Raw genomic sequence first — 21,243 nt, 5'->3', positions numbered from 1 at the left:
CTTATTAAATGATTTGACCTTGAATTCCATTTCATCTGAATATTACCGTCTTTCTTTGTTTTTGTTAGCGTTTCCATTTTCCCCATTAATTTCTTTCTGGATTATTTCTTTTAGATGTGTCTCACTTAAAGAGCATACAGATGGAGTTCGCATTTTTATCCAACCAGAGTTTGTTCTTTTAATTAATGAGTTTAACCCATTCACATCTATTGTGATGCATGATAGTATAACTGTTTATACCATTTTTTGTTTTCTAGTTGCAATGCTTTTTAGTCATCTCTTTCCTCTTTTTCTTACATTTCGTTATACAATTTTTTTTATTTTAACCTTTGAAAATATGTAATTAAAGTTATATTTAAAACACGATCTGTAGTTATGTTGCCCCCACAAGTCAAACACCACACTTTTACTTCCCTCTGCTGCGTTTTATCAATTCCCTAAATTTTTTGTTCCGTGATTATTTTAAGGTATATACACAGTAGCATGCCCAGGTCTTAAGTCTGAAGCTCAACACGTTTCCAAGGTGCACACATCCATGATGAAAGAGCACTGCCAGTGCTCCCGAAGCCTGCCCTAGTCTCCTTCAGTCCCTTCCCTGCCCAAAGTAAACCAAGATTCTCATTTCCATCACTATCAATCCATATGTCCTGCTTGTCAGCTTTATCTACATGAACTTGTTATATCCATTCCCTTCTGTCTGGCTCCTTTTGCTCGGCCCTATGCTTCTGAGACTCATCCACACCAAGGCCTACAACAGTAGCATTTTTCTTGCGTTGTATAATATCACATTCTATGACTATTTCACAGGTTATCTCTTCTACTGCTGATAGACATGTGGGTTGATACCAGTTTAGGGATGTGTGAATAATGCTGCTATGAATATTCTAGTACCTATCATTTGGGTACAGTTATCTATGAATTCCCTTTGGATACATACCCAGAACATTTATGGATACTGTCAGTTTTCCAAATAGTGTACCCACAGTGTTATTTTTAATTTCTTAAACAATCAACACTTTTTTAGTCATCAAAAATGGCTTTTACTGTTTTATTTGGTCACCATTGCTTCTTTTTTTTTTTTTTTTTTTTGAGACGGAGTTTCACTCCTGTTACCCAGGCTGGAGTGCAATGGCGCGATCTCGGCTCACCGCAACCTCCGCCTCCTGGGTTCAGGCAATTCTCCTGTCTCAGCCTCCTGAGTAGCTGGGATTACAGGCACGCGCCACCATGTCCAGCTAATTTTTTGTATTTTTAGTAGAGATGGGGTTTCACCATGTTGACCAGGATAGTCTCGATCTTTTGACCTCATGATCCACCCGCCTCGGCCTCCCAAAGCACCATTGCTTCTTACATCCCATTTCTTTTGCAGGTCTTCATTTTTCTTCACTGGAGTGCATCTTCTATTATTTATTTACTTTAGAAAGTGCCTGTGGCACACACATTTACACAAAGTAAAATGTTTGGCTTCTTTCAAGCCTGAAAATGTCTTTACTTTGTCCTCACAATGAATGATAGCTTTAGAATAAGGAAAATATATAATTACAGGTTCAAAGTGATTTCCACTGAGAACTTTGAAGCTATTGTTTGTCTCTTGAGGGGTCCCTGGCAATCTTGGCATTTGTGCATTTCTTCAGGTTGGAGAGAGTTTTCTGCATTATTTTTTAGAAAATTTCCTCCCTTCCATTTTCATTATTCTCTCTTTCTAGCCTCTTATTCGATGGTTATTGCAATCCTCCCACCTTGGCCTCCCAAAGTGTTATGATTATAGGTATGAGCCACCATGCTCGGCTTTTTTTTTTTTAATGAAGGAAATATTCTTTGGCACCTCTCTGAAGTTATTAATTATTCAAAATTCCTGTTCTGTTTCTCTGTTAAATCTGATTCCCCAGGTACATGTTTTATTGTTGTTGAATGAATTGGGTATCTTTCTTTCATAATGTCAGTATTTATAGAATGTGGTGGAAAGACCTTCTAATAACTCACACTCAGGTTCTCAAGTCATCTCGTGGATTTGCCCAAGTGGCAACTGATGAAAGGTGTTCACTTTAGCTGTGTCTGGGAAGAAGAGTGCAGCTTCTGGTCCCAACATGCCTCTTCCCGTCCACTCTTCTTTCTCTTTTCTGTTCTTGGCACCTCTTCCCACTGCTTCAAAATAGTAACCCATTGAACCTTTCTTTACAGGTTGCTTTGTTCGGTGCCATTAGGGAGGGATTAGCTGGTGGGTTCTTGAGAGGCAAAGCTAGGCTGAAGTATCATACCTGGTGGCAGGGGGCAGGGAAGCAGAGAGAAAGAAGAAGAAAGCCAGGAAATGTAGAAATCCCTTGACTGTGCCAAGGGTTGAGCCAAGAAAATATGATAAATCAGCCAAACCAAGGTGCAGATGTGGCTGAAAAGGGAAGACCCAGCCTTGGTGGAGAAGCAGCATGGACACAAGTGAGCGTGGTGGGTTGTAGAGCCAGTCTGTCCCAGGTGGTTCCCATGGAGGGTGTTGAATGCTCACAGCTGACCTTGCTCAGCCACTGGGAGACTATGGACACACTGGGTTGGCCTGAAAGTCTTGGTAGGATGGGCAACAACTTCCAGCTCTAGCCCTACTCCTGCAGGCTGAGTCTTAGAACCTCACTTGCTGGACTCCCAAGTCTTCCTTGTTCTGCTTTTCATAAGAAAAGCCTTGTGTCTTTTGCCTCCCTGTGACTTGGATAAGTGCAGGATAATCCAGGATTCACAGACTTTGTAAATGAAGAAAACTCCAGATCTTCCTCCAAGCCCAGCTTTGATATCTTTGCGGCTTGGAATTTCAGTCCTGTGTGTGACATAAACATCTTGTCTGCCAGACCTAAGAAATTCACCCACACTCCCTGGCTGCTGAGTTTTCTTTCCTGAGCCTATAGATGTCCTTCGTCATAACCTGACAAAAGAGACGCTCTGAGCCTGTCTGTTAGGTTTTCCAGTCTATGGGCTTGCTGCCCGTTACTGTCATCTGTCAATTCATGAAGCAGTCGTATGCATCTATCCTGTGGGCCGATTTTATTTAGACACTAATTCTTGTATTCGTTAAAAAAGAAAGAAGGCAAAGGCAGGAAGCAGCATACTCAGATCTCTCAGAAAATTCTCAGCTGCTCCACACGTCACAGTTGAAGGATGAGAAGCACAAATAACGCTGCGAGATAAATAAATGTATAATTGAAAGCACATGGAGTGGAATCATCAAGTTCCTCATCTCCCAGTGACTCCCAGTTTCTGATCTGTCTCCAGATACCAGAACTTGTAGAAACCAGCTGCATCTCCAATAACTATTGCTCTGCTTCTTTTGCCAGCAGACAATACCTCTGCCGTGGAGGAATAAAATACGTTCTTGTAGGTGAAGTGGTTTCTGCAAGTGAATAGGAACCAAATCTAAGAGGCCAACCTCCTGGCTCCAATTTTATGGGGCCATTGTGGAGTTCCTGGGAGAAGGGAAGGAGCTGTGGTCTGCTGAGGTGCCCCATGCTGTCCCCCTTCCCTCCTGCAAGCATCCTTCTCTTCACTCTCCAGCCGTCTCTCACTTCATCCCATCTCCCTCCAGTGTCTCTCCCCACTTCCAGTTCTGCATCCCTCCTGACCACTCACTAACATGAGGGCTCCCCCAGGTCCCAGCTTCCCCGGGTCTCAGTTTCCTTGTCTGTAAAATGGGGATAATTAAGGTAGAGAATCTACAGAGAATCAGAGGCAGCTGTGAAGCTTCAATGCGTTCCAGCTGCAAAGCGCTTAGTGTTGTTAGTTTCTATGGTTCCCATTTAGGAAGATGCCTTCGCAGCCTCTCTCACTTCAGGAGCCTCAGGCTGCCTTCGGCCAGCATGGTGGATCTCAGTCGTGCCCCCAGGACACTGGTGAAGAGCAGCGTTGGCTTCGCCTCTCCCTCTTCATCCCTGCATCCACAACAGGCATTTCTGCCCGGCTTTGGAGTTCACAGTGTGTGTTCTTATACATTCCCTGGGAATCTGTGTCATCCTCTTCATTTTAAGAGGAAATCAAGACCTGGAGGTGGAGGCACCAAGCTGGAACACAGCTCCCCTGGGAGCCGCTCTGGGCAGGGCTGCCCCGCCCTGGCGGTTCTGGGTCCCGGTGGGTGGCCGACAGCGGGAAGTACCTCCCACGTCCCCGTCGCCCGCGCGGGGACTGCCACTGCCCACCAGTGGGCAGCCCAGGCCAGACCCTCTGAAAGACCTCGCATTGTCTGTTTCCCAAGAAGCCGCAGTGCCACCTCGCGGCCGCCTTCAGAAGTGCATGCTGCGACCTGGCGAGAAGCCCTGCGGGGAGGTACCTCCGTCCAGCCCAACCGGCTGCCTGCCTGGCAGGCGAGGAAGAGCGCGTCCCTGCCGGGCCCACGCTGCTGAAAGTGGAAACGGGTTCTGCAGGATGCTTCGGCGTGCACCGAATTCGCTCAAGAATCCTCTACTTGCCAGGCTCTGTGCCCTGGGATGGGGGCGCAGAGAGAGGAACGTGGGGTCGTGGAGAGGAGTGCCCCTGGCCTTAGCTCTAAGAGGTGGAGGAATCGGAGAGGCAGAGGCCAACCACAGGACCTCCGCCTGAGGCCAGCTGTCCTGAGTGCTGGGATCCGAGCAAAGGGCCGAGCGCAGCCGCGTACACAGAGGGGCCCATCTCCTGCCCCAGGGTTTCCTTTTGTCTGCCTGCCTGTTCCGATTGACAGGCATCTTGCATCTTGGGCGTGCAACTTCCCGGCCGCGCAAGTTGTTCAAGAAACCCAGAGGCAGGTGTTTCCCGGGGGCTCTAAGCCGACAGCTCTTAGAGTGAGACGTTGTTGTGAGCAACGTCTAGCTGCTCACAGGGCCCGAGTCTCTGCCCCACCCTGTGTAAGAACCCGAGGCCGCATGGCTGCTCAGGCCACCCCCAGCCAGACTCAGCCCTATTCCTACAGAGAGGTACCCTCTGGGGCCCGCCACCCTTCCCTCCGAGGACTTCTCTGAAAGCCTCTGGCTCCAATAAAAGAAGGCAGCAGAGTCCCAAACCCCTTTTTCCTGGCAAACTCTTGGCCCTTGGATGAATTTGCTGCCCCCTTCTCCCTGGAGTTGTATATTAAGGACTCTATGGAAGGGCAGGCATTTCCAAGTCAGAGAAAGCGAGGGTCCATCTGCACCCTTTCTCAGAACAAGCAGTGCCAGCCTGCCTTGCATTTATACAACTTAAGGAGATTCCAGAGATAATAAGGCAAGTCTGTTCCAAGGTGACTTAAGGTTTCCATTTGCAGACGAGGGAGCAGCTGGTATAATTCTAAGTTTCCGCCTGAGCAGGCACTTCCATTACCCTCAGAACCCCCATGCTTGGTTTCTGGAAAGATCAACTTCAGCAAGGAAGCGGGGCACGGGTGGGGGGCTGACTCTTCTTTCCCTTGACAGCCTCAGTCGGAGCCCTCAGCTGCCACCATGTGCCGCACAGGGAGAGTCTCCAGCGATGGACTGAATTCCAGTCTGATGGCCACACTAGGACCATCCAGAGACTTCCTTATGTGTGGAATATGGGGAAATGAACACAGCAATGTCTGCACTACACAGAAGTCTAGATTTCTCACCTAGGAAATGGTCCATTTCCGCCCGGGTCACAGAGGAAAAAAGATCTGGCTGGGTGCAGTGGCTCAGGCTTGTAATTCCAGTGCTTTGGGAGGCTGAGACAGAAGGATGGCTTGAGGCCAGGGGTTCTAGACCAGCCTAGGCAACATACTGAGACCTCATGTCTAGAAAAAAAGAAAAATCAGGCAGGTGCAGTGGCATGTACCTGTAGTTCCTACAGGAACTACATGGAAGGCTGAGGTGGGAAGATTGCTTCAGCCCAGGAGTTTGAGGCAGCAAAGACCTATGAGTGTGTGTGTGTGTGTGTGTGTGTGTGTGTGTGTATATATATGTGACTATATATATATAAAATTTAAGCATCTTACATTGCATTTTTCTGTTACTTGCAATATTAATAGTAATATTTGAAAAATACGTATATGCATTTATTTGTATACACACGTGTGCACATATATCTATGTCTATATGTATAATAAAATTTCCCACAGTATGGGACAATAAGGTAAAAAGGTTTTAAAAAATGAGAGAAAAGATAAGAAACCATGAAAATCAATCCATGTAGCTTCCTAGCTACACAGAAGGCTGAGGTGGTAAGATGGCTCGAGCCCAGGAGTTTGAGGCAGCTATGAACTATGATTGCATCACTGCACTCCAGCCTGGACAACAGAGTAAGATTCTATCTTGAACAAAAAGAAAGGAAAGAAAAGAGAGCCTACGTGGGAAGAGAAGTAACTTTTTGCTAACTTTAAAAAATCCTTATTTTCTAACCCCACAGTAGGTTGGTTCCAAAAGTAGCCGTGGTTTTGCAGCCCTCCTTGCGTCTGTGTTCTCAGCCTGTGACTGTGTGGTAACTCCCATAAAGATGCAGAATGTATTTCTCACCCGTTGGATCTAAGCTGGCCTGTGACTAACTGGTTCACAGAATGTGGCAGAAAATAGACAATTCATTGAAAGATAAGTTATACTTATGATGGCAATGACAGCCCATCTGGAGTGGCCACTTTGAGGATGCTGGCTGCAGCAGGGAAGGTATGGCTGGGGCTGTGTGCTGTGCAGAGCCAGTGGGAGGCAGGCAAGAGCCCTGCCCCCTACCTAGTTGGCAGGGCAGGAGCCCGTGCTCCCCAGTGCAGCTGCAACAGCCCAGCAGTGGCTCCCGTCCCCAGTATCCCTGTGTTCTTGGGGCCCCAGGAGGCCTCCTGCCCTGGGAGGCTTGAAAGTACCTGCTCCCACTCCCTGGCCCCTCCCCACTCCTGGTGCCCGCTCCAGGGTGGAGCAAAGTTGTGGCCCAGTCAGATGTCACAACTTGGTCAGATGTGCATGTGCTAACGGCAGCACTGACATATCAACCCCCAGACACCTTGGCCCCCTCCAGACTTTGGGCACCAACAGGCATAGGAGGGGGGCTGAGGGGGACTTGGCACAGACCTGTGGGCACCTCTTGCTGCAGACAGCCTGGGTGCCATGAACAGTATGTTAATGGAAGACAAATTCCTGGGCAGGAAGGGGTGGATCCCCAGGGAAACCCCACCTTCAAGCCAAGGATGGCCTGATGCCTGGGAGCCAGGCTGCCACATCTGGGTGAAGTCCGGCCCAGAGTGAGAAATTATGGTGCTTTTTCCAGGCCTGCCTGTGGCCACCTATGGACCAATCAGCATGCACTTCCTCCCTTCTGATCCCATAAAAATCCCAGCCTCAGCCAGCCTCAGAGACTCAGACCTGCCTGTGGAAAGGAGCTATCTACTGTGGGTCTCCTCTCTACTGAGAGCTGGACACTCACTGGGACAGCCTGCCTGCAGGAAGGAGCTGCCCACTTCGGGCTTCCTGAAAGCTGTTCTGTCACTCATAAAGCTCCTCTCTGCCTAGCTCACTCCCCGGTTGTCCATGTACCTCATTCTTCCTGGACACAGGACAAGATCTTGGGAACCACTGAATGGCAGGACTGAAAGATTTATAACACAAATAGGGCTGAAACATATGCTCCTACTCACCACATTGTGGGCAATAAGAAGGAGAGAAGAGCTGCTGCCCTTTGGGGAGCCTAGATGTAAGGGTTCCCTAAGCCAGGCCTGTGATAATCTCTTTGGGGCTCTGCAGTTTCAGGCATCTCCAAACTTCTGAGTGCCACAGAGTTCCCCTTGTACAGATGCAGGTTCCTGCAAAAGAAGCCACTTGCAGTAATCTGAACCAGCCACAGCCTTGCACAGAGCTGGTGCCTGGAGCTGTATGCCCCACCACAGCGGCCGGTGTGTCACAACCCAGCTGTATGCAGTGGCCAGACCCCACATGTGCTCACTCAAGTGCCCCTCACCACTCCAAGCCTGGCTCACTCTTGGCAGGTGTGGGATCTGGGCTGGTGGTGTGAGCTGAGTGCAGCCTGCTGGGCTGAGGGTGTGGAATGAGTCCAGTAGGCTGAGCAAAACTTGGGCAAAGGTGTGGACAGCCACAAAGTTTTCCAGCTGGAAAAGGCTCCTGTGACGCTTTGATGGGGCTCATCTGGGAAGGGTGAGTAAAAGCAGACTTTCTGCTTTTTGTCCTTTTATCAGAGTCCCTAAATTCCACAATATCCAAAATGAAAGAAAAACATGGAGCCTCTGTTGGCCAGTTAAAAGCAATTAGCATGGCTACCAGACTTAAGACGCAGTGGACCGGCTTGCTGGGGAGGACACTTCAATCTCCTGTCACCCTCGGATGCTGGCAATGTTCCAATTCAATTTCCCTTCACAGAGGTCTAGCCATTGCATGGGATTGGAAGGAGGTCCTGGGGCAACGGAGCGTATCCAGCTGAGGCCACATCTCCATCCTATCCAAAGGCTCCTGGATTAACTCCAGTTCCTAACTGCCCATTAGGGTGTGGGCACTAGGACCCCCAGTCTTACCTATCACACTTTCTTTCTTTCACAACTGACCCAGCTGCCAGCCTCTTCTTTATATACAATGTTAAATGTGCTGTTGCAAACCACAGACAAAAATATTACAGGGTAGAATGAGCATTTGGCTTAGTCATCAGGAACGTAAATCCGAAGAAAGTTGTATCTGCCTATTCTTAGAAGCAAGGAAGATCTAACTGTTGAGAGTTTTCTTCCCCCTGTTGAGAGAACCCACATGCACAGGGCAAAAGGCTTTTTCCCCAGGCACCCTCCCCTCCTCTGCATTTATGTTGTTGTTTTTTTTCTCTTTCCTCCACCAAGTCAGGAGTCAATAAAGTCCTGCAAATACAGGGAGCATTTCTATTTATTTTTTCCTCTTGGGAGGCACCTTGTTAGGCCAAGTCCCTAGTTCCCAGAATTCCCTTTATCTCCCTTGTTTGAGGAGGACCTGATCCCACAGCTTCACCTGTTTATGGTAGGGAAGCAACAGAGAGGCTGCTCTGCCAGTTGCTGGCTACAATTTGGTGAGAGCCACCTGGGACTAATTTAATGGATCCATATACCCTCCTGAGACACCTTTTTGTCCCAAGCTTTGGTTTGAGGCCCTAGAAAGGAAAACTAGCTCTAAGGGACCCAGAGGAAGATGACAGCAAAAGTCTAGGGGCAGAGTGCAGGTGAGCATGACTAATTCCTGCCAATTAGGGCCTCCCACTTAACAAGTGGAGGTCATGGCATAGATGAGGTCTAGGGAACTGAGAGGCTACTGACAGTGGGAGGCTTAGGCAGCACATAGGTGAGTGCATCCTGAATCACTGGGACCCTTTGACCATCAGACTCTGGAGAGAGAGAAAAAATGCCTTTTTCCTCCTCTGTCTCCTTTTTCAGATGGTAACCAGTCATCTTCAGCCTACACTCCTCTAGAGCGCATCCTGAATCAGCGGGACTCCTTTCATCTTGAGACTCTGTAGAAAAAGTGCCTCACATTGCTTTGCACAAAGGTGTGGCTATGTTCTCCAGGAAGGAGAAGCATGGCCTCAGGAAGGACGCATTAATTTCAGTAACATTCTGCAACTGTACCTTTTCTGTAAATGTGAGGGCAAATGTCCAAAGCCCCTTATGTGTAGGCTTCCTTGACTTGTAGGGTAATCTAGACCTTTGCCAACATTGCAGCTGGGCCCTGCCCTAGAGTCTTCCTGCAGCAGGGCTCTCTCCAGAGGGGCTGTGAATGTTTCCCCAGGGTGGGGCTAAGCCAGAGCCCAGAGGTTTGCCCTTGGAGCACGGATCCTCCAGGTCACTCGCCCCCACCTCGGGCTGCAGTGAAGGATGCTCTGAGGGGAGGATGGCCAGCTCCTCCCCTGCAAGGATAGGAGCCCAGGGAAGGCATTCCTGCTCTGGAGACTGCCTCCCTCCCCCACATCAGAGCTAGCCCTCTCAGAAGCCAGGCCAAGCTGACCACTCCGTCTTTGATCTCTGCCAGGGAGTCCAGAGTCCCAGTAGAAGACTGTCTAAAAGAATATAAATAAAAATAGAAGGATAAAGGGGACATTTTTCTTGTTCTGTTTCCTTTCTTTTTCAGTTCTTGCAAACTCTGAGTTCTGCTCAGGCTAATAGAAAAGTCATCTTTATGCTGCCTGAAGTAATTGTCTCATGTTCCCTTTTCCTTCTTAGAGATCTTCTAGACAGCATCAACTAGATCGCAGCCACCTGGCCCCTGCTCACTTCAACAGCATTCATTTCTCATCACCTCTGCTCATTTTTGGATCCTCCAGCATTTCCCCCAAATGCATAAGCCTTCCCCTTGCTTCTGTGGTTCAGCTGGGCCGCCTCCCTCTGATACCCTCTTCCAGTGCTTATCATCTGGGCCAACGGTTCTTCAGTTCCGGCTCTAGTATTATTCCTCTCTATAGAACTACTTGCCAATTTGCATTCCTTATTTTTGACATCTCTCCTCGAAGGGCTCTGATCTCCTGAAGATAAGTGCTATCTTTCCTGTGCTTATTCTCTAACACTTAGCACAGATTGAGGTGTTAAGGAAGTGCTTGTGGAGTCAAGACATGAAATAGGCTACGTGGGCCAGGGAAAGAGGAGTGGCAGGAGGCAGTCCCTGAATATCGTGATCTGTACTCCACCTCCTGGATTTGCGGCTCCCTGGATGAGCAGAGTAGGAAGAAGAGGAATTTGAGATCCCAGCCTGTCACATGAAGACAAGAGGAGAAGCAAATTACAGTAATATATGTTCTGGTAAGTTGTGAATCACTCGTTCATTCATTCAGTAAAACTATATTGCGTGCCTCCTATTAGCTAGGCACTGTGGTAAGCTCTGGGGCTACAGCTGTGGCCCAGAGTGATGAGGCCCTTTTCTCAGGGAACTCACGTTCCAGTTGAGGTGATGGAGGCAGGGGTAGGGCAGGCAACAAGCAAGGAAACCAGAAATTATAAGAGGTTGTTGAAAATAGTACATGCGTCATGAATGGACTAGAACATGTGTGAAATGATGGAAATTAGGGGCTACTTCATTTTGGGTACACAGCACAAGGTACTTTAAGGAGGTAACGTTTAAGCCAATAGTTGGCAACAAAGAGCCAGACTTGCTGGAGCAGGTGTTAGTCCATTGGGATTGTTATAACAAAGTGCCATAGATGGGGTGTCTTATGAACAACAGAATTTTATCTCCCAGAGTTCTGGATGCTGGAAGTCTGAGATCAGGGTGTCAGCATGTTGCTTCTGATGAGGGTCCGCTTGCCAATTTCAGCTGAAGGTCTCACTGTGTTCTCACATGGTGGAGAGTGAGCTAGCTCTCTGGCCTCTTCTTAGTGATACTAATTACTGGTACTATTCCCACTCTCAAAGACCCACCCTCATGACCTAATTACCTCATAAAAGTCTTAACTTTCAAATACCATTACATTAGGATGACAGTTTCAACATATGAAATCTGGGTGATACAAACATTCAGTCCATTGTAGGAGACAGCATCCTAGACTGATAAAGCTAAAGATGTAAAGACCCTAAGGCAGGAATGGTTTTGATGCATCTGAGACACAGGGAGAAAGCCCGCGTAGCTGAAGCAGAGTGAACCCGAGGGACACTTTGTTAGGGGATGACAGCCTAGAGGTAGGCAGGAACTGGCTTACACCTGCTGGTCCTGTGCTTGGGTGTCTCTGTTTCTTGGGGTTTTACTCACCCACTGTGGTGAAGGGGGCTGTAAGTCACTGCAGGCAAGTTCAGCTCCGAGTTCTCCCACCCACCCACCAAAATGGACAGAGGATTTCTGTTCTTGAGGTTTCAGGGTCTCTTTGTTGGAGACAGCTCCGGAATTCTATGTTAGAAGGGAACTGACGAGTAGCAACCTAGGAAACTCATCTTAAAGGTGCATTGCAATAGCAAACGCAATGTATTTATTTAGTTTGTGTGATCTAAACTTTTTAAAAAATATCAATCTTTCATATTCACACTTCCCATAAAAAATGAGAATGTATATTTTAAGGTGGTTTAAAGGGGCTGTTGGGGATTATTAGGAGTAAACGACATTGCACAGAGGCCATCTCCGAGCGGCATCACCAAGACTGTGTGATGTCTGGACGCGCGCACAACCTGGAGATAAAGAGGCTCGCGCTTGGTAAGCGCCCTTTTGCGAAGGGCCGGTGACAGGACACCTGCGCGGTGGGCGGCCGGACAGCCCAGTTCGCATGCGCGGGGCAGTGCCGGGGCGGGGTCGGAGTTGGGGGCGGGGTCGGAGTTGGGGGCGGGGTCGGAGTTGGGGGCGGGGTCGGGGTCGGGGGCGGGGCGAGCAGCGGCCTCGCGGATTCGTGCGGGTGTGGAGCGTGGGCAGCAAGAGCAGCGTTCGCCACACCTCAGCCCGGGTCCCGGCACCGCCGCCTTCTGCGTTTCGGTTTGTGAGCGGGCCCGGCCCGGCCGGGAGCGAGAGCGAAACCCTGGAGCAGTCGCCACGGCCGCCGCCTCAGGCGCCGAAGTCACCGAAGTCGCCAAAGTCGCCGAAGTCGCCGAAGTCGCCGGGTCCGGGAAAGGCAGGCGATGCCCCCAACCGCCGACCGGGCCACGTCCGCGGCGCGCGCGTGGCGTCGCCGCCTGAGCGCCGCGCTCGCCTGGCGTCCCCCGGGCCCAGCAGCTCTTCCGAGGCCCGTGAGGAGCTGCGCCGCCGCCTTCTGGGCCTCATCGAGCGCGGCGGGGTGGTGATCTTCAGCAAGAGCTACTGTCCCCACAGCACGCGGGTAGGCGCGACCCGACCCGCCAAACGGACGCCACCCTGGGCAGGGAGGGTCCGGGCCGGGGCGCCCGCGGGTCTCGGGCTGGGGCGATGGTGTCGGTCGCCCGTCCTTTCCTCTCCCCGGGCTTCCACTGAGGTGGGCTTGTGAGAGTTTATCGAAATAGAAACACTCCTAATTGCGTGACCTAGACCCGGGTTAGGACCCTATGCCGAGCCTCGGTTCTGCCTTCTTGTGAAACGAAGGTACGGGAAGGTTGTGAGGATGACTGAGCTTATTTCAGCTTCATTGCACACTGCCTTAACTTTTTGGGGCGGGCTAGGAATCTGGCATTATTTCTAAGGACAGATGTATTCTGAATTCAAAAATACTTCACTTAGAAACGAGCCTTTGGGTGACAACCTACGTGTAAGGTAGGGACCTTTAACCTTTAAGAATTTACTTCATTTTACAGAAAGTTTAAATAATGATATGTGGAAGACCGTATACGAAAGCATAAACTATTGGGTTGAGTTCATGAAATTATCGGCTGTTTTTCAAATATATTTGAAGTTTATGTGTATAGTTTCTTAAAACATGTATATTACGCAAATACATTTTTAAGAAAAAGTGACATTAATTACTGTAGAAGCTTCCTTGGCTGTCTCCTCTCTCCCTCAGGATTAACCATTATGCAAATTTTCTCTTTTTTTTTTTACATTTTAACCAAATACATATACATTATTAATCAATATTTGGTTCATTTTAGCCTGTTTTGGGACTTGATATAAATAGAACCATACATACATATGTATTCTTCTGCAGTTTTCTTCCTCAACAGTTATGTTTCAGAGATTCATGCATGTTAGTATCTGTAGCTGGGATTCATTAATTTTCATTGCTGACTATTCCCTGTAATGAATCATATCATAGTTTATCATTCTGCTGTTTCTAGTGTTTTGCTCTGAAAAAACAGTACAGCTATATGCTTATTCTTGCACATAACTCCCAGTGCACATAAAAGACTTACTCTAGGATCGATATCTTGAAGCTGAGTTACTGGGTCATAAAGGATGCGTGATTTCTATCTTAGCAAGGTAATGTTCGACTGATTTTCCAAGTGGTTATACCAATTTACTCCCCTCCTAGTTTATAACAGTTCATCTTGCTCTACATCCTTGCTGACAGTTGATATTTTTAATTTTTGCCATTCTGGCAATTTTGAAATGGTATCCCATTATGGTTTAATTTTGCATTTCCCAGATGAAGTCCAGTATGTTCGTGGGTCGTTTGAGGTTCCTTTTCTATGAAATTATATAGTGTGCTTTTCGCTTTTTTCAGGCCTTTTGACTATTTTCCTATGTTGTGGTTTTTAGTTGTTTGTCCTGGCTTGTAGGTGTTCTTTATATATTTAGGATGCTTATCCTTTGGTTATATATACAGTAAGTGCTCACTCAACATTGTTAAGAGGTTCTTAGAAACCAACCTTAAGCCAAATGACATGTAATAAAATCAGTTTTATTGTAGGCTAATTGATAGAAATAAGAGTTAAGTTTCTATGGCGTATTTCTGGTCACACACAAAAAAATTACCAAACTTTTAAATAAAGACCCAAAACACGTCTAATATTAAACATTGAAATAAATGTGAGCTATGCATACATTTAAGAGAGAGTAATAAGAGCGGGGAAGAAAATTATTTACCCAATTTCTGGTGAATCAGGAGAGGTAGGTTTCTAGCGGTCATAGGTGAAATCAAGAGTATTTGCAAAGCAGAATTTTAAGGGCCACCTCATGCAACTGGGCAGTTCAAAAACAAAATTGCAAATATGGAGCGTGCACTGTTGAATGTTTTCCCATTGCATTTGTTATTGTTTGCCTCTATATGATTATTGTCTACTTATGAAGTTTTGTTTGGCAATAATTCGTATTGGCTTATTCATTCCTTTTCCAACCCACTTACTCCATTTCAGGATTGCCACTGGCCAGAGCCTACCTTGACAGCTTAGGGTGCTAGGTGGGAGCCAAACCTGGCTAGGACACCATCCTGTTGCAGGTGCACTCACACACACACCCCCATACTCTCTGCAGCTAAGAAAATGTAGAGACACCAATTTGCCTAACGTGCACATCTTTAGGATATGGGAGGAAACTGGAGTACCTGGAGAAAACATGAAAAGAATGTGCAAACTCTACTTGACAGTGGCCCTGGCTGGGAATAGTTTTTTTAAACATTGTTGTAATAGAATAATGTTACTTGAGGACCTGGCTGCTGTAGAAAATCTGTCAAATTTAGCTTCCTTTTTCCCTCTTTTTGTGGAATTGATACGGTTTGGATCTGGGTCCCCATCCAAATCTCATCCCCAGTGTAATCCCCAATGCTGGAGGTGAGGCCCGGCAGGAGGTGATTGGATCATGGGGGTGGATTTCTCATGAATGGTTTAGTATCATCCTATTGGTACTGTCCTCATGATAGTGAGTTCTTGTGATATCTGGTCATTTAAAAGTGTATAGCATCTCCCTACCTCACTCTGTTGCTCCTGCTCTTGCCATGTGAATTATTGGCTCCCCTTTGCCTTTTGCCATGATTGTAAATTTTCTGAGGCCTCCCAGAAGCCAAGGAGATGCCAGCATCCTGCTTCCTGTAGAGTCCACAGAATCGTAAGCCAATTCAGCCTCTTTTCTTTATACATTACCCAGTCTGATATTTCTTTATGGCAATAGAAGAACAGACTAATGCAAGGATCTTTTGGTTAACTGAAGTTGGTAAGTTTAATGTATTTGCTTCTATCATTCTTTTCCTTTTATGGTTGCTTTTGGTTTCTTATTTAGGAAATCCGTTTCAATTCAGAGGTCATAAATATATTCTCGTGTTTTAGCTCCTAAAAATTGAATAGTGTACTTTTCATACCCATCTTCTTGAAGTATACCTGAAATTGATATTGGTAATATGAGTGGGGATCCGGTTTGTTTTCTTCTTTGTGACTTATCAGGTGTTCCTGTTTCAGTTATTGAAGACTCCATTCTTTCCACACTAGTTTGTATGCTCACTCATCATTAATCAGGTTCTCATGTGTGTGTTGGTCTATTTCTGGGGTCTGTTTTCTATCTATATTTTTTAAGAGTTGTCCTTTGTAGTTTGCAGAAACAAAAAAGAGATCAGAACTGTGTCTGTCTACTGCTGTGTTACTAGGGCATAGACAATAGTGCCAGGCACATAATATGTGTTGAATGATCTTAAATCATTTTAGTCACATCTTTGCTGATACAGAACATCTTAGGATAAATGATCCTCTATCCTGTGTGTATCAGCATTTTCAGTAATGTAGCCATGACTTTGAGTCTCATTACATATTTGGACAGCTCTAATTATTGGATTGTTTTTAAATGAAGCAAAATCTGCCTCCCTGAAATGTTTCTTCATTCTTGGAGGTGAGCATTACTCCAGTGGGCAGAATTAAGAACCTTGCTTCTGCTTGGAGGGCAGATCTTCCAGTACTTTCACTAAGTGCTTTTCTTGCTTGGCCGAGCAATCTGCTTTCTTACATGTCTGTCTTTACGTGTGGCCACTCACTAACTTGATTGTACAGTTTTGTTTGTTTTTTTTTTTAGCCCGTGATCTTCTTAAATGTATCCCCCAAAAGTAGACACCATATTCCACATGTCCTTATCCTTGCAGAGTAAAGGAGTGAGATCTGTTTCTTGATTGGGCTGCTAATGGCATTTAACAAGTATTATTGGGTGCTTAGTGTTGCAGAGACACAGAAATGAATAAACCTTTGTTTTTCCTCCCACAAACTCATAGTCTAATTGAGCTGTAATCAACCAGCTCACATGTGTAGAGAAAAGTGCATAAGAAAAATAAGAGTTGTGGGAATAAGAGGTAAAACAGTGGCTTCTGTGGAGGATCAGAACAGTCTAAGAAAATGACTGGTCTTTGAGGGATAAGTTAGAGTCTGTAGGTAAGAAAGTATCTAATTAGGAAATTAGTATCAGCAAAGATAGATTATGATAAAAGGAAAATAGTATGGGTGAGCGCAAGGTATATGAAAGAAATCAGGAGGATTCACTGGAAAATGGCTGGAAGTTTAGTTTCAAAGGTGATTTAAGGAGGTCTTTTTTTTGAGATGGGGTCTTGCTGTGTTGCCCAGGCTGTAGTACAGCAGCTTGATCTTGGCTCGCTGCAACTTCTGCCTCCTGGCCTCAAGTGATCCTTCCACATAAGCCTTCCAAATGACTACGGGCTCATGCCACCACACTTGGCTAATTTTTGTATTTTTTATAGAGACAGTGTTTCACCATGTTGCCCAGGCTGGTCTTGAACTCCTGCGCTCAAGTGATCTACTTGCCTGACCTCCCAAAGAGTTGGGATTACAGGCGTGAGCCACTACGCCTGGCCAAGGAGGTCTTAAAATGCTTGTGAATGAGTGTGGACTTGATGTGGCAAAGAAAAGTCATCTCATAGTTGTGAGCAGGGTCTGACCTGTGATTTGAAATTTTTCCGTGTTCCCTGCTCACACTTCCATTCTGGAAATGGAACCTCTGGATCTTACCTTGAGGGCTGAGGGCACTGAAGGCTTTTAAGAAATGTGGTGAAAAGTGCTTTTAAATGACCACTTTGGATGTAATTTTCAGAAGTGGGGAGGACAAAGCTGGTGCAGAAATAATTTGTAGGATATTACTGAGAATTTCCAGTAGTCAGTGTTGATGGCTCAGGTTAAGATAGCAACTATGGAGAACTAGATAGATGAACCAGTTCAAGAGAGAATTGTGAAAACTTTGTAATGACAATGGATGGCTGGGGAGTTCATGTGGGATAGGAAGATGTTGCATGAGAGGGAGGCATGAAAATGATTCCCAGTTAGAGCTTTGCAGTTGCTAAGGTGCAGATTCTGCTGCAGGTCCTGATTTTGTATGTCTGGTAAGCTCCTGGCCTTTGTGTTCCTCTTTCCTCTGTTTGAGTAAGTAGCAAGGCTGTAGTTGCTCTTATTTAATCAACTGGAGATGGTGCTATAAGTTAAATTGTCACTTGTCTGTTTCCCCTGCTAGAGGGTAGAGATTGCATGTTGTTCCTTGTTCTCTTGAGTACTTAGAAATGTAGATGACCCATTCAAAGTGTTTGACAGATAAAAATTTGTTTAATGATTTAATGACTGTTGAAAGGAAACACAGGAAGAGGAAATGGTACATGGAAGGAGAAGAGTAGCATTGTGGGTATGTTGCCTGTGAGATAGATGCCTGTGGAACACACAGGTGGAAAATAGATACTGCCTATCTTGATTCAAAAAAGAGATTTGGTCGAAAGTTGTAGACTTGAAAGTCATAAGGAGACAGTAAAAAGGAGGCAAGGGGTGGCCTGAGATTATTCTGGGAAAATGTGTAGAGGAAAGGAAAATTAAAAAAAAAAATGAAAACCACCCATTGGCTAGAACTCCTGTTCCTCCAAAACGTTTATTTTTGACATCTCTCATTACTGTGTTCATATTTCACAGCTGTTGCATCTTTTGTGAGAGTGAAACTTAGCTTAATTTTTGTTTCAGGTGAAAGAACTCTTTTCTTCTTTGGGAGCTGAATGTTATGTCTTGGAACTTGATCAAGTTGGTAAGTAGACCAGTTACTATACAGTGTTATTTATGATAAATGCCAACAAGATTGACTTCTTTCCATTTACTTTGTTCAATTCAAATTATTCTTGTCTCCGGGTTAGATGAGGCATTTTTGTCTACATTCAGCCATGCAGAAAATGAACGCTTATGTGGCAGATAAGTTGGTGTAGGTTTTTTATTTATATATTTTACATATTTGAGGGATGGGAGTAGGGGGAAGATATATAAGCTGCTCCCTTTGAAGTACTTGAGGCGTTTCAGCTGTATCTGCCAGCTCTCTAGCAGAATAGATTAAGCTGTAGCAAATGAAAAGAATCCACTCCCATTTCCTGGCTGTGTCATCCACCAGGGAGAGTATATGAAGTTTTTAGCTTTATACTTTTGAATTCTTGGCATTCATATATCTAATGTTAGTTGAGCACTTTACACATAAGGAGTTTTTCAGGGGTGAGGGCATGGTGATGGACAGAAAAAGTTTGATTTCTGCCTTCATAGAACCTCAGTGACTCATTTTAACCAAGTTGCCTTAATGAATGAAATGCCGTTGAATCTTGGAGACTTTCTAAAGTGTATACCAATAAGGTAGTCTTAAGTAGTCATGGACCAGTTTTATTTTTAGGGGTGGAAGAGAAATTTTGGACTATGATCATAAACATTTTAAAATGTAATTGTAAGAAGTATTTTCTGAGTTATTATTGTTACAGCAGATTTTATCTTGATATTTGCTCGTTAAAGAGGGCTCTTATCTGTTTGTCTTGGCATAGTCACTGAATAATATATCAAAATCTAATTTTGAAGGGTTTATCTTAAATGAACTAGTAGATCTTTATTTTTGAAGATTTTCTTGGCAAGCATGGATGTTTTCCCCTCGAGTTATTTCATAAAGTTATATAACACACTGACCTATTATGGTATGTACATGTGAACATTTGAATGTTGTAACACTTTAGTTAACTCACAAAGATTTGGAACTCATTTCAGTGTTTTTACATATAGTTTTTTCTTCTTTAGATGATGGGGCCAAGATTCAAGAAGTGCTGTTAGAAATCACTAATCAGAAAACCGTGCCCAATATTTTTGTGAATAAAGTGCATGTAGGTGGATGTGACCAAACTTTCCAGGTAATAATAGCATTGTATATTCTTCAGTGCTGTTTGTTCACGTTTTTAAAAAGCATCTAAAGAGGAGAAAATGGTTTTTGGCAGTCCACTCATCTTTTGGAAATTGTAAAATGAGGCATATAGGACAATTATCAGATAACATTGATTGCATTAAGGGAAATTAGCTTTTCCGGAAGCTAGGATTTTTGTGTGAGGACACCAGGAAAAACAGGTGGGCCACCGAGAGGACATCCCAGGTCTTTTTCTGCTGATGGAGAGTGAGAACATTTTACTCATTGCCCAGTAAAAAGAGGTCAACTCTGACATTTTTGTCTGGGGCAGTTAGAATTCCTGTTAAGGCTGCTAACCCTGGGGTGCTTTGCAAAGGCCTATGGCTTTTGATTTTTTGATTCCTAGAATGCTATAAATGAACAGGAGTTGTTAGGTAAGCAGTGATAGATAAAAATTGATGTTAATTAAATAAGGTCCTTATTTTATAATTAGTTATTTACTTTTATTAAAATTTTACTCTGTCATATCCTTTGTATATGTATACAATATAAGTAATCAGTGATTGATTAAAAAGTTATATTTGAGGCTTTAATTAAGAATTATATTTTTGTGGGAATAAAGGTGGTCTACATTGTGTGTTAATCTATGATCAGCATCCTTATGCTGTAACAATCTGCTTTATTAATCCTAGAATCTATAACCCAGTTTACATAGTGGTAAGTCCTGTAATTATGGCCCCTGAACACCTTCTGGAGTGCTCGTCTTGCCAATCTTAACCTGGAAAATGATGTCCAAGAATGAATCTGTAGATACAGAGATAGGAGTTCTATTATTTTAAGATAGAGAGATATTTCTTGGATGGCAGATCCTGATGAGCTGGATTTCCCTAAGGGCACCTGAAAGTAAGGAGGCCAGAGGAGCCCTTTTTAGAATGTCCCCAAAACTTTTTTGGGCACCCATTCTTCATGGGGACACATGCATCTGGTGAGTCTGCATAGTTATGAAGCATCTGTTGTGTGTCACAGGAAGGGCTAGTTTGATCATGGTGTTTGTCTAAACCCAAGATAATGGAAGCGAACAACTGACTTGGCATAAAGAAAACTGTTACTAAATCATAGATGGAACCTCTAACCTCACCTAAACTACTTCTGATCACAAGGAGGGCCAAGTAAGCAAAAGGATACGCCCCAGGGCCAGCATCATGACTTGCTGAAAGGAAATGCGAGGTGTTGGTGTTGTATAGAAAGCTCACCAGTAGTTGAGCTACTTTTGTAGTTACAAAAGTTAGATTGATTTATGAAAAGCCATGACAAAATATGCTGATAATGCATAAAAATTTTTTCAAAATGAAGACTAGCATAGATGAGCAAGGATCTTGAAAAATGATACTTGGTATTCCATTGCACTAAACTATAACATTTTGATGATTAGACCAAGAAAATGACCTCATCTTGCATAGATCCAGAGCCACAACCTTCTAAGTTATTTGGTACATGCCTAGCTGTCAGGTGATAGGTCAGAAGGGACAAAAACGTACCAGGTATTGATCGACTTACGACCTGTGCAACTTACGACCATTCGACTTTATAACCACAATCGCTAGCCACGACTCCTCCACTGTAGATTTTTGGAAACACTACAACATTTTGATGTGTGTCAAGAATATCACTACCACCTGGGAGGCTGTGACGACAAAGTGCATGAATGGCATCTGGAAAAATTGTGTTAAGCGCTCTGTTAATGATTTTGACGGATTTGACAGTGAACATGAACTTGAAACGATTCGGGAAAAAATAGTAAAACTCACTAAAGACCTTTCTTTGGAGTGTGAAATGGAAGATGTCGAAGAGTTGCTAGACAAAGAATCCGGAGAACTTACAAATGAAG

General features: G+C 45.0%; 1 protein-coding gene across 1 annotated transcript in view; it reads left to right on the top strand.

Annotated features, from left to right (window-relative positions):
* Positions 1-21,243, top strand: part of TXNRD3 (thioredoxin reductase 3) — a 79,095-nt gene that overhangs the window by 25,780 nt on the left and 32,072 nt on the right. Inside the window, exons 3-8 of the mRNA XM_032269258.1 lie at positions 4,005-4,525; positions 11,922-12,053; positions 12,209-12,377; positions 12,435-12,666; positions 18,179-18,239; positions 19,256-19,365. Of these exons, the coding sequence (XP_032125149.1) occupies positions 4,005-4,525; positions 11,922-12,053; positions 12,209-12,377; positions 12,435-12,666; positions 18,179-18,239; positions 19,256-19,365 (1,225 nt within the window). The remainder of the gene's footprint in view (positions 1-4,004; positions 4,526-11,921; positions 12,054-12,208; positions 12,378-12,434; positions 12,667-18,178; positions 18,240-19,255; positions 19,366-21,243) is intronic.

Source organism: Sapajus apella, unplaced genomic scaffold, assembly GCF_009761245.1.
Source record: "Sapajus apella isolate SASKATOON/1434 unplaced genomic scaffold, GSC_monkey_1.0 scaffold190, whole genome shotgun sequence".
Classification (NCBI taxonomy): domain Eukaryota; kingdom Metazoa; phylum Chordata; class Mammalia; order Primates; family Cebidae; genus Sapajus; species Sapajus apella.
The sequence above is the reverse complement of the archived record's forward strand: the minus strand, read 5'-3'. Positions and strand labels throughout refer to the sequence as shown.